The sequence below is a fragment of the Haliotis asinina genome, chromosome 1, assembly GCF_037392515.1.
Source record: "Haliotis asinina isolate JCU_RB_2024 chromosome 1, JCU_Hal_asi_v2, whole genome shotgun sequence".
Lineage (NCBI taxonomy): Eukaryota > Metazoa > Mollusca > Gastropoda > Lepetellida > Haliotidae > Haliotis > Haliotis asinina.
The window spans coordinates 7628544-7642910 of NC_090280.1; the positions used below are offsets into that span (position 1 = coordinate 7628544).

Sequence of the window (14367 nt, forward strand, 5' to 3'; positions counted from 1 at the left end):
CATCAGAAAAGTATTTAATAGCATCGGGAACGTCAATAAAACGTTCAGGTTTAAGTTTTTCAGCACACAGTGTTTCATATAAAGCCCAGTTAGCCTTTTTAAAATTTCGTCTTGATGATGGAGGAACATCAGATGGAGTTACAGCTTTTAATACAGTAGGAAAATGATCACTTCCACAGAGGACATCGTGGACTGACCATTCGAATTCATTTAGTAGTTCTGAATTTGTCAATGACAAGTCGAGAGCAGAATAGGTCCCTGTCCAAGGGTGTAAATATGTGTTGGAACCATCATTATAAATACATAAATCATTGCCAGAACAAAAGTCCTCCAACTACTTACCTTTAGCGTTTGTAGTTACACTTCCCGAAGGTGGGTTGTGCCTATTTAAATCTCCCATTATAATACAGGGCTTCGGGAGTTGGTCATATAGAGCTTGAAGATCGGTTTTGGCAAACACCGAAGACGGTGAAATATAAAGAGAGCATAGTGTAAACGCTACATGTAACGTAATTCTCACTGCAACAGCCTGCATATTAGTATTAAGTGGAACAGGGCTTTGAATAACGTTTTGTCTAACCAGAATGGATGATCAGCCAGTGGCCCTATCACCTGGAGGTGAAAAGCAGTGATATGCATTAAAATGACGAAGGTCAAATGTATCTGTTTGTTTTAAATATGTCTCTTGGAGACATAAGGCTGAAGGTGTGAAATCTTAGACTAATAGCTGTAATTCATGTAAATTTGTCCTCAATCCTCTGCAGTTCCACTGTATAATATTATTGGAATAAACTATCTTTTAGGGGGATTTATTGGGGATCTACCCCGCACTCTTTTGGAGGGCGACAAGCTATGTGCCCTAGAATGGACGTTTTCAGAAACGTCCATGTCTTCAAGAGACCCGTATTTATTAAACAGTTGAATTTTGTTCTGTGACCCTTTAGGAGCTCTGATTCTTTGTTGTTTTGAAGCATCAGGCTTTGGCTTCGGTTTACTTTTCACAGTGTGTTGACTATCACCTGTCGATTGAGACTTTGAGTGTGACTGAGATGATGATTTGTGATCAGAAGAAGACTTTGATGTACTGGGAAGTGATTCCTCAGTCTGTGATGATATAGCAGTGCACCAAGGCTGTGGAGAATCACAACTGACCCAAGTCAAGGTAGTTTGGCAGCCTGTGGTTGATGTTGTTTTAGAGCTACACCCCGATGATGTTTTTGTTACTGTAGCATAACTTTCCGAAAGTTCAGATCTCTTGACCAGTTTTTTGGCCTCAGAAAAAGAGATATTTTGTGTAAATTTTATTTTATTGATCTCCATTTGCTCTTTCCAAATAGGACACTGTTTAGAAAATGACGAATGGTCGCCTGAGCAATTGGTACATTTTTTATAATCACTGTCACAATCTTCTGTTGTGTGTGTCTTCTCACCACAGTGAGCACACACAACAGACAATGTGCAAGTATTTACGCCTTGTCCATATTTCTGGCATTTAAAACACCTTAGCGGGTTGTGGATGTAGGTATCAACTGGAATGTTATAGTAGCCTACCTTCACTGATTTGGGAGCATTAGGACATGAAAAAGTAAACAGATAGGTGTTCGTTTTGATGGTTTCTCTGTTTCTCCGAGTTGAAAAGCGCTTGATGTAGAGTACACCTTGATCCTTCATTTCAGATCCTATATCAAGTTCCGACATATCATCAAACAATCGGCCTCGATCTCTAACGATACCTTTGCTTGAATTCAAGGTTTTGTGTGCAGAAACCGTGACCGGAATACCCACGAAAGATTTAATGTTCAGCAAATTAGTTGCTTGTTGCTTTTTCCCGCACTCTACTAACAGGGCACCTGAACGTAAGCGTCTTATGTTCTTCACATTCCCTGCAATACCTTGAATACCCTTGGATACAGCAAAGGTTTTCAACTTTAACGGTGTCTTGTCAGGAGTCTCAATAACAATGAAACGCGGCCAATACTCAATCGATGCAGATGGTCTATGGTCAGTATCAACAGGGTCAATATCAAGTGGACGTTTTGGGTTTTTTTGTTGGGGTCTCATAAGCCATTTTTAGTTTAAATGGTTTATCATCAGAGCTCCCCACCCACCACGGAGTATCACAAGGACAATGCTAAAGTAAGCGGGCCTCAAGCTTACAGCACCAAGGATACTCGGATGACATACTCCAGCAGAAGAATTAAAACATTAATAATTCCACCAGATTGGCCCATGAGCCACCGCCTTTTGGGCATACGACTCTAGGCAAAAATATGAATTAGTGAAATTTGAAATTCTGAAGATCCAAAAATCGGCCAAGACCTAATAATATACATCTTACGTTTCTCAAAATTTTGTGTAACATTACATACAGTAATGTTCAGGGCTTGAACCGGGCCCATTCAACCTCCCGTCTAGGTGAAGTCAGGGCCGAAGTGGTGTGTTGAGCAATAGGAACACTGGTCTTGCTCCCATTGCCCTCAGCCACCAGGATCCCCTCCTCCACCGACACAGGGCCGCAACCCACGGCAAACGGGTTGGTGGACCAAATATCCCCCCGGGTCCACAACGGGGGTTTCGGCGAGCTCTTGGCGTTACCCAGCACCCACCACGAGGAGGTGGCTCGCCACGGGTGCCTCTAAAGGGCGAGTTTACACGAAAATGAACCGTTCTGTCTTCCACGTTTTCATCATAAGATATCCTTGACAGGTGGTTCTATAGCCAAAGCAACACAGACATCAGAAGTAACTAACTTTTGGTCTGGCGTTACAAGTTAAGTTTCTACATTAACCAAGATTTCTGTGTCCACAATAAATACATCATAGGTTATGTCCCGTGGAAATGACGAAATTAATTATGATTGACGTCTTGGACCCATTTCACGTGGGTTCCACGCTGTTACATTGTACAAAAATAACATCTAGCAAAATATATCAGATGGTGCGCGGTGAAAGACCCACTAGTTTCAAATGTAAATGACGCCCATCTCGGATTACCTTTTTACACTGTGTATTGTTCTGATACTGTGAGTGATCCGATTATCTACCCGTCGCATACACTTGCTGATGTATACGTGTTATATCGTCCATGTCAAGAACATCGTAGCAAAAGTGCAGTAAACACAAGCCTATTCTAATTATTTGAAATAATCAACAGGGCGATAACTCTCGACTGTTTAGCTCGGCATAAACTTCAGCACTTATAGTGCAGGTTATATATTTTTTTGTAAGAAAAATAGTATAGAGTTTACAAACACCGATATTAAGAAGTTAAAGATCTATTTTGGTTCATATACGACGATACGTGAGTTTTCGTGTACACTTCCACTTTACACTTGTTTTCATGGATTGTCGATTATGGCAACATACTTAGTCTCCTTCCTCTGAGTTACCATACGGTCGATGGCTGCTAAGCCCTATTAGTATCCTTAGAATACCCGTGTATCTTATATATTCACACACAGGCTGTGGCGTCCTATCATTATAACCGACAGGACTTGAAAGTCCTTGATCTCACCAGCCGCCACTTCCAGATAAAAAGTAAAATATTACTTAAAACACCAAATATCTAAGCTGTGTACCAACACAAGCCACGTGGATCTTCAGATCCTACTTGTGCAATTGTACAATCGTACAACTCAAGTGTAATAGTTATCGAGTTTTCTCTGAACTAGAGCTGGGGCAAACTCACTCATTTTGTGAGACGTTTATACCGTGCGGTAGTCATATTAAGACATGATTCCTGCATATGCCATATGCAGAAATTGGAACACGCGACCGTGCAGTCGATCGAAAGACGGCAAGAACTTGTGATAACGGCAAAGTAATAAATATACATTGTTTTGTAAATGGACAACGATTGAAATGAAACGTGTTAGTGAATTGTTGTAATTAAAGTCACGACATGAAAATATGTTTTTCGAACTAATACACGCATCCGCAGTGAAAAAGCCAGCGTTGTGTCCTAATGTTGCAAGGATATGTTGAGTGAGATTGCTGTGTTACTCATACACAATGAATACAGTCATAGTACTTGGGCATCGAACAGTTCTGAGCATACAGTATTTCTGGTATGTGCATGGTAAAAATAACTGTGTGATATTGAAAATGGTTTATATCATTCACATAATCGTAATATTAACATGTAGGTGTGGATGATACAAATTGAAGGGTTGGATGCCAAAACAAGCTAAGTCGTTTTTTGCAACTTTACAGGAGAGACGAAAAACAGTATTTTCAGTTTTACTATAGATATGGAGGCGGAAATAGGCTTAACTCATAACATGAAACATACAATGAAGGATTGTGAGTCGTTACACGAGTTTCCATTAATATTTCAACATTTATTGCATTTTTGACTTCTTCATTACCTGCCAAAATGACCTAAGTCAGCACAAGTTTCCATGGCAAAACAACCTAAGTCACAAAAGTTGCTTGCCAAAATAAACTAAGTCACTAATATACTTAACTAATTTGATTAATTCAGTGTAAATTACCCTGATTGTGATGGTAACTATACATATTATTCTATTTCAATGCTAAATGATAACAATGACAATAGAATAGGTCCTGGTATGGGCATGCAATCCTAATGTGATATATTGTGGACATGTACTTGATAGCAGTAAGGTGAATAAACAATAAAAAATACGAATCCTGAAGTGCATCAGTTATCAAAGATTGACTGAATTCTTGCATTTACATTGTAAATTTAATATTTCGCTGAAAGACAAGAATTTATAGAGAACGACTTGTTATTTTTTCGAGGGACACAAACTGTCGGGGTGTAAGTTTACTTCGTCAGTGTGTTCGTACTTCTTCAGTGTAGTGTTAATCCATCAATGTATTCTTACTCAGTGCATTCTTACTCCTCCAGTGCATTCTTACTCCTCCAGTGTATCCCTACTCCTCCAGTATATTCTTACTCCTCCAGTATATTCTTACTCCTCCAGTGCACCCCTACTCCTCCAGTATATTCTTACTCCTCCAGTGTATCCCTACTCCTCTCGTATATTCTTACTCCTCCAGTATATTCTTACTCCTCCAGCATATTTTGATTCCTCCAGTATATTTTGATTCCTCCAGTATATTCTTACTCCTCCAGTGTATCCGTACTCCTCCAGTATATTCTTACTCCTCCAGTATATTCTTACTCCTCCAGTGTATCCCTACTCCTCCGGTATATTCTTACTCTTCCAGTATATTCTTACTCCTCCAGCGTATCCCTACTCCTCCCGTATATTCTTATTCCCCCAGTATGTTCTTATTCCTCCAGTGTATTTTGATTCCTCCAGTGTATCCCTACTCCTCCAGTATATTCTTACTCCTTCAGTATATTGTGATTATTTCAGTATAATCTTATTTCTTCAGTATATTCTTACTCCAGTATATTCTTACTCCTTCAGTATATTCTAATTACCTGAGTGTATTCTTACTCATTTGTAAGCTTTTTTTAGTACATGCAATGACTGCAATGAGCATACATGTATGCATCCTCAATAATCTCCAGGGTATATGTTACCATATATCTTTTCTACTCTTGTGGAGTTTTTATCGGGACGTATACCCCGGACATTATCGAGGATAACATGTACGCTACAGAGCATAAGCTTCTCCACATTGGTACACAGTGGTATTATATAATTTGAAAACCCATAACGTTCATCTGATCTTGAAAGGCAAACACATCTTTGAAGACTGAGGTAGATGTATCTCGCCCAAAGTGACAGGCTTGTACAGCGTCTATGAACGGTAGCTAAGTCCCTGAATAAGATGGTCGGTTCGAAGTGCTGAAAAGTCTCTCTCAAAGCCGCAGTAGAGAGACCATTCGTCACAAGAAAGAAACAGAGGTTTTCATTGTACTTCAGAATGGGTAAAAAGCAATAAATATAAATAAATAACAAGATTTTACTACCCCAAAACAAAAGATTTGAAAAGTGAAAGATGTAATATTTCTTAAACGTTTCATCTCCTGCTTCAAACCATGTTAATTATCCTTTGAACCCATTTAGTAGGAATAAAACATCCTGTCAACATGTTTGATTCATTCCCTGCCAAAACAACCTAAGTCACAGGAGTGGAAAAATGGAGTTTACAGGTCTAAATTAATAATTTCACCATTCAGTCACATATTTTGTTGAATTTGTAATCATAAATTATCATTTTGTATAATTTATACAAGCTGTTTTAAGTCCAGAATTGTCCTTAATTTGAGGTGCTTGTTTGCTGTGGAATCCACACGGGGGAAGACTTTTCTACCTCCTTCCGGAAGAGTCTACGACAGTTCCATGCCAGAACAACATAAGTCATGACTGTTATCAGCCAAAACAACCTTAGTCTGACTTAGGTCATTTTGGCACTGTGTACCAGATTTTAATAGCTATTTTCTTGAAAACTATACATATGGAAATTAATTAAGCAACACCAAATTCAAAGACACATAAAAACTTAACAAAGTTTAACGAAGTAATTTTGATGATTGATTATTCAATTTTGATGTATTGACATACAGCATGAGCTTTTCATGGGTTGATATGACGCGCGTGAAGCTTGCACAGCGCACGTGCATTGCTTTAACCTCAACTTTCGAAAAATGCACTTTTTCCCTGGGGTGTTTACAAGCGCAGGTTGTCGATTGCATTCGGTTTTTCATTCATTTCAATGTCATGGCACGTAGGAAATTATCAGAGGCCACTCGTTGGCAAATAATCGGCATGAGGAATGCTGGTATGTCTCTAAGACAAATCGGGACTCAAATCGGACGACATCATTCCATAATTTCAAAACTTTTGAAAAAATACCGGGCCACTAATGAAGTTAAAGACCTGCCTAGACCAGGAAGACCCAGGAAGACCACAGTCCGGGAGGACAGAGCTTTACTGAGACTTGTACGGCGCAGGTCCTTCGACTCGAGCTCTCGGTTGAGACAGGAGTGGCTTCCAGGGAGACCCATCTCGAACAGGACTGTTCGGAATCGTCTGAAAGCTGCAGGATACCGGGCAAGGAGGCCAATCAAGCGACCCAGACTGTCTCCAGCCCATAAGGCAGCCCGACTGGCCTGGTGTAATGACCGTTTGCACTGGAACATTGCCTCTTGGAGGAAGGTCCATTTCTCAGATGAGAGCCGGTTCTTGCTGCACATGGTGGACGGTCGTACTCGGGTCTGGAGGCAGAGGAACACAGCAATGGCTCCACGGAACATCCAGGAGACTGTGGCCTTTGGGGGAGGTTCCGTTATGGTATGGGGGTGCATTTCCATGAACTGCAAGTTGGATATCATTACCATCCGTGGCAACCTTAACGGTGTTCGTTACCAACAGGAGGTTCTTGACAGGGCTGTGGTACCTCATTTTGAGAACCATCCTCTGGCAACGAGACCCATATTTATGGACGACAATGCTAGACCTCACAGGGCGCATGCTGTAAATGATTTTTTGCGGCAAAATGCAATTGACAGAATTCCATGGCCTGCCATGAGCCCTGACCTCAACCCCATTGAACATTTGTGGGACTTTATTGGCCGTCGTGTGAGGCAGAGAGACCCACCAGTCCATAATCTCAACGAATTGACGGCTGCCCTGCATGAGGAGTGGAACAGGATCCCCCAGAATCAGATCCGGAGACTCATCCAAGGAATGAGGAGGCGTCTGGAATCGGTGGTGCGTGCGCAGGGAGGACACACTAGATATTGATGAAAGTCGGTGTGCAGACTCTCAGATGACTGTTCTTTCTTTCCATGTGACATTTGTGTTAATACACCTGACAACAACGTCTGTGGATGAATAGTAAATTGTGTCCATTTTTTCATGAATTTAAGACAGTTTTAAGAATTTGGATTTCGTTGCAATAAAGCAAAGTCTTGATACTTTTTCCCTTTAAGTTGTTTGTCAGAGATCGTCTGTTGAATAAAAAAGTGTCAAACTATATCAACCCGGCATATTTTGATTGTCAGAACACTTCAAAGTTGCTCCAATAGAAAAAATTGGGGTGTTGCTTGATTAATTTCCAGGTGTATATAAATCATACCCCAACACCCTTACAATCACCGGAAAAAACTTCTCAAGCTGCATGTACCTCTGTTACTATTCCAAAACAACCAAGTCTGACTTAGGTCGTTTTGGCATGCAACCCTTGAATTATTTTTCAATATCGTATAGTGACGTTTATAATACACAATGTACACATTGTGTGAAGCCCATCTCTGGTGCCCTCCGCCGTGATATTGCTGGGATATAGCTACACGCGAAGTAAAGCTTAACTCACCCACTCACAATATGCAAGTACACTTACACAGTAGTGTTTATTGGAACGACAAACAATAAATGGACTATCTATTTATGTATTTATTTATACGGAATGACATTTTTACAAGAGGTCGTCCTATCGATAGTTCCAGTTTAGTACACATGGATGTCAAACTCATCATTTAGATTCAGGGCATGATGTAAGGATACGTTTCAGATACTTCAGATGGAATACGATTAAGAACCAAATAGTGCCAGGATAGTGGTAACCCATGACAGGGTATCGCTACATATAAGCATTATTGTGTTTTGGCACGGGGCATATTTTTGTGGTTTTATGATCTTTCACTCAAGAAACACATATTACTCACTGTTGTGGAGTCGGGTCACACCGTTGCAGCTGAGATTCCAGTGTTGGACTTGACAGTTGAATACCAGCCTTACCCCACCCAAGTGTGTTTCAGTCACGTTGAGTGTTATTGGTGAAAGACCTTGGTCACCAACATGTAGTAATTGCGAGACTTCACCTGTCTGCAGTGTGAAATTTGTATCTCCAGAACAGTAGGAGCCTTGTATATCGTAATATGCAGTAACGTTCACGGTCAGTGTCACTTCCCCGTGCAGGGTGAGTGTCTCGGTGTCCTTGTCACTGGTGATGTCGCATTCTGGTTTCTTTGGGGCTGTTAAATAAAAGCGCTAAACTAAGATGACAGAATAGTGTAATATTGACGTTCAGTATATGTTGCTATAAGGATCATGTAAACATTAAATCATATATTATGTGTATTTATGGGAACCCATCAATCAAAAGATTAGGCTCACTTAAATCACTTCCTATAAATATGTGTGTGTGCGTGTGTATACCATTTTCAATATGACAAATACTGAAGATGTGACGTTCAATAAGAACAAAAGTAACAGTACACCTAAAGCTGGTCAAAGTATAGCCCTTGATAAAGTCTTTGAGCGGCTTAAGGAATTACCTTTCACAGAACCTTCCTATAAAGGTAGATCCAATATTTCGTCAATATCGTTACACACAAAGTGTAGTCTCTAAAGTTACTCTTATGATGATCACGTCAACTGTGTGAAACCGGTCAAAATTGAAGAAATTATGTCTGTCCTAAGGATCTTCAGATTTTTGTGGTGTGTGTGCGTGTGTGCGTGTGTGCGTGTGCGTGTGCGCGCGTGTGTGTGTGTGTGCGTGTGTGCATAATTTCTCCACTAACATGGAGAAATCAACTGCAAACTTAATTAAGATGAACTGCATAAGGATCATGCATCACATTTCTAAGACGCATGTGCAGATATCGTACATGTAGACAGCTGCACATTGATTTCATTGAAAAAATAAATGCCAATTTTCACTGATTTTCCTCATTTACTGAACTCAGGACAATAATTTTTTAACCATTCCGAATTGGTTTTACCATATATGAGTCCGTGTTTTAACAGTACCTTTAAATGGTATGGAATGATTTTTGCAAAATCTAGTTTACAACAGCTGTCTGAAGTAAGAGGCTAGTAAGTCTATACTTTTGATGGGTGCTACATTATTTTGCAACGACATTCTGTTATAAATATCATATTTGGAATCTACATCAACACGAGCTTATACACTTGGTAATGTGCTTCATGTGGATGCGTTAAAACTAACCGAATTTAGTCACACCAGCACACTCTACACTCCACTGACTGCTGTCACATCTAAACACCAGTCCTACTTTGCCAAGATGGGAGTCCGTCACATTTAGTGTTACCGATGAAGTATTATCGGTGACACTTGGTACAGAATCAGCTTTCATCAGCAGGGTTGTCACATTCCCGGTCTGGAGGGAGATGTTGTGGGCGGTGGAGCAGTAGTAGTCTCGAACGTCCACTGTAAGGGACAGCTCCTGGTACTGGACAAGTGAGTTAGTGTCCTGCTTACTGGTGATGCTACATGTTGGTGTCTCTGAAACATTCAAACAATAGAACGATACCATAGTAGAAATAAATGTTGTGGATTAAATGAATTAGATCTTTTATCGACTGTGACTGACACAAAAAAGCGTCATCATTCAAGATATTTCGGCTAGTATGAGATCTTATCGAGTACGACGCAGATAATAACGATTCAATTCAGTTGGTCATCTCTTAAGACAAGTACATATGTTGCTGAAGAATTATATTCATAGTGTACAAAGACATATGGTTTACACCCTACGGTCCATTTAGGTATCCCTCTTTAAGAGTGTTTCAAATTTAGTAAAAGCTGATAACTTACCATCGAATTTCGAAAAAGTATAAATATATGTACCCCTATGCAACCAGTTGGGGTTGGAGGTTAAACTAATATCAAAGCGTGATAGTATGGGTAGGTTTTAGCAAATAGAACATTATGACTGTTAAGTCTGTACCAATATATTTCAAAGATGTTTTTACTGTGTGTAACCATACATGTAACCATGTATGTAACCATATGTTCAAGTGACTTGAATACTATTTTGTAACCACAAACATTGTAATGTAGGTCTTAAGGCGAAATGTACCCACAAAAAATTAATCTGACTTATAAAATACACGAGCGATTCCGTGCGTACAGTTGTTCACTTCTTATGCTGAAGAGCCAGTGTTAGAACTGGAAACAATGAGACTTTATTAACACGTCGCCTTATCTCATTTTTGTCCATTTCAACAAAGTATTTTAGATTTCCAGATTAATGATGGAGGGGAAGTGAGAAAACGCGACTAATTCCCCTTTGTAAAAATTCATACATATCAAGGCATGATAATGGGACAAAACGTAAACACCAAACAATTTCAAGATCTTGCATCGACTACCTGACGTGCTTTAGGAAATATTGGCACTCACGGTGTGAATGTCCTTCCTGGTATTCCTATATTTTGATCAAGGACATAGTTCATATTTTCACGACTCCCCAGAAGGAGACAAGCAGTAACTAACTCATTCCGATAATACATAGCGCAAACCGTTCCACATGTCACTTGGATGAAGGTCTATTTGAAAGGGACTGAATGTACCATAAGTTGGACTCTTATCTCAATCACGAGCACGCTGAAATTGTCAGAAAATTTTAACTGGCCTTAATTTAAATGTTATTTTCGGGCATGTTACTTTCGGGGTTAGCTAAATATCCTGTTCCACAAACCTATTTTGGAAATAAATGAAACAACTAACACAACAGATACCTTTCCTATATTCCTTATGTTAGCGATACGAACGATCTTGACCTCAGACTACAAATACCGGATTCAAGGACGTAAGTAAATATTCATGTCTCGTGGGCATCGCTTGAAATTGGCCCCGTTTTGTCTGAACAGTCAGAAATATGAAAAAGTACTTACTCACAACTGTTAGATTACATCTGGAATCAACGTTACGTTTACTCGTACATGTCCATTCTCCCGCATCTGTTGTTTTTATGTGAGTAATGCTGAGGACTGTTTGAGTTTTATTGATGACAGACGCCGATGCGTTCGCAGAATCGCATTTTCCATTTGACAGTTGACATTCAGCAACCTCAAGTCCACTGGGGTTGGTATACTTGTGTATAAAGCCAGCCCCTGTACAGATCAACTCTCCAGACGACCACAGATAGTTGGGATATGAGCAGATGAGTACCGCAGAAACTGTAAAGAACATTTCAGAAATGTGGATTATATATATTTATACTTTTTCGAAATTCGATGGTAAGTTATCAGCTTTTACTAAATTTGAAATAATCTTAAAGAGGGATACCTAAATGGACCGTAGGGTGTAAACCATATGTCTTTGTACACTATGAATATAAGTCTTCAGCAACATATATATAACGTTTTTCGAAGTACTAGTAATCAAATATCATGTTAATATCGTAAACGAAAACTAATATTTGCATTAACTGGCATATATAGGATTTCAGAAAATATGTGGAACTGACCGCAAAGGGATTGTGTCAGTAAAAGGAAAGACTTGGGCACGGCGTTGGTGATTGTCATTCTGAAAATGAGAAATTCGGAAATTAATCTTATGAACTATTAAATAGAAGCAAGAACCACAAAAGCAAAAGTCATTTTATGGACGTCAACCTCTATAAAATAAAGAGCACCACGCTTTGAAGCAAAGCCTTACTCCTTTAATTTCTTAACTGACACCAAAAAAGCTCGATGACAGAATGTGAATATACTCCCAAATTGTGTGTTCCTTGTTATAATGTTGACATCCATTAAAAAATCGTGTATTAAAAAATGCAATTGGTTTAGAGATATGGCCGTGGGCAAAGTAAATGCCGGTTGCCCTAATTCTACATGTAGAGTGAGTGAGTTAATATTTAACGTCACATAGGCAATGTTTCAGCTATATCGTGACGAGAACATTTAACACTGACATGGTTTCCGAATATTTATATGGTATGAAAACAGCTACAATATCACAGTTAGATTACTAGCGTGGAAAGTTAGCACTAATATCACTATTTGGACAATATAGACTATTTGGAGGGAGGGAGAGAGAGAGAGAGAGAGAGGGAGAGAGAGAGAGAGAGATTATTTTATTAATGTGTCATGCAGATGTTTACATAGTTTATAGAATGTTCTGAATCACATTGATGAATCTTATCAATGTGCTTTTACAGGTCTACGTGACAAATTATGATCCATATGACAATGCATAAATATTGATCTCGGTGTAATATCATACGACATAGTAGTTTTCTTCTTTTAACATTTTTAGCATAAGTAACAAATACATAAAACAATGAGTAGACAAACATATCTCTGTATACAGATAGCACGAAAAAAAGGTGGGTGGTGTAATATCACACGTTATAGTAGTTTTTTTTCGTTTAAAAATCAGTAACACTGAAGCAACTAAGGGATTCACTAGGTTATCACATTCAGATGGTTAAGAGAGCGTGCATTTTGCCATAAAATTGGCCACATGTGGGAATATATGTTACATTTCTATAGAAAATGGACCTCGTCTTTAACAGTATTCTTACAATATGTACACAGCCATTGTACAAGAGGGGTTTTGGGTAATCAAGTTAGAGTAGTCAATATCAAACAACTTCTCTTTTATAAAAATGAAATCCATTGGTGAAATATGCAGCACATCAACAAGAGATAAATCCAAAGAACTTAATAATTGTAGAACTTTGTTATCGCATGGCTTACTGAAGGAGAATGGCCAGTTGTGAATTTGCTTATAATGCTATCGGGCCTGGGAAACTATAGGCGTTTTCAATAACACAGATCCAATACAGTATTTTGTGAGTTTAGGGAAGCAACCCATCTCACCTCTTACGGCTAATTTCGTTGTATTATGACCTACATCTAAAAAGAGACGACATGCTGTATGTTGGATGGCATATATACAACTGAATTCACTTGTTCCCCAAAACAGCAGAGCCATACGGCAGTATTAATTGAACTAAAGTCTGTTGAACACACCATAATGCATCCCACCAACTGTTTATATTTACTATTTAAGATACGCAGACTTAACTATTTATGTTATCCAGCGGATGGACTATTTCGTCATCTGTGGTAACTTCGATCACTTGAATTACTATTCATTCATAAACAAGAAAAACATTATTTGATATTGATCCATTAATATCCACATAAAAGAACGATATTCCATTCACCTGGAGCTGCTAAATAATCCTGCTCTATGTCTTGTGTCTTTCAACACTCCAATAAGCGAAAAAGTGACACATCGTTTGAGAATTTTTCACACTGACATAATCTCACTGGTCACCCAGGAGAGCACACCTGGCAACTAACTGTATGATGGCCGCCATTAGTGAGCCAATAATGAACAACAATCAATCAGTCAAGGCAGTGGCTGTTAATTCTTTGTAGGAAGGATGTTGTTTTTACACTCGTACTTTACGAGAGGGTGTATTCAGTATAGATTACGTAAATCTACACTCAAAAACACTACTGACCTTAATATAAAATGTGGAGTATTTACTCCAGACTGGAGAAATACCAGATGGGAACCTATGTCGAGTAATTTTAGTGGTGTTACCGCTATTTATATCCGTTATAAATTCATTAATTGACCATCAAGTGAATGATGGCAATTATCCCGTGTAGGTTTATACCATCAAACGCGAGTTACAGCAAGAAAGATGTAATCT

The 14367-nt window shown here is 39.1% G+C and overlaps 1 protein-coding gene across 1 annotated transcript in view; it reads right to left on the reverse strand.

The window, feature by feature from the left end:
- The window catches only part of LOC137286914 (uncharacterized), an 81846-nt gene extending 67821 nt beyond the window's left edge, over window positions 1–14025 (reverse strand). The window contains exons 1-4 of the mRNA XM_067818980.1: window positions 13976–14025; window positions 12163–12221; window positions 11588–11872; window positions 9897–10193 (exon numbers count right to left, since the gene is read on the reverse strand). Of these exons, the coding sequence (XP_067675081.1) occupies window positions 9897–10193; window positions 11588–11872; window positions 12163–12221; window positions 13976–14025 (691 nt within the window). The remainder of the gene's footprint in view (window positions 1–9896; window positions 10194–11587; window positions 11873–12162; window positions 12222–13975) is intronic.
- Between the last annotated feature and the right edge of the window lie 342 nt (window positions 14026–14367).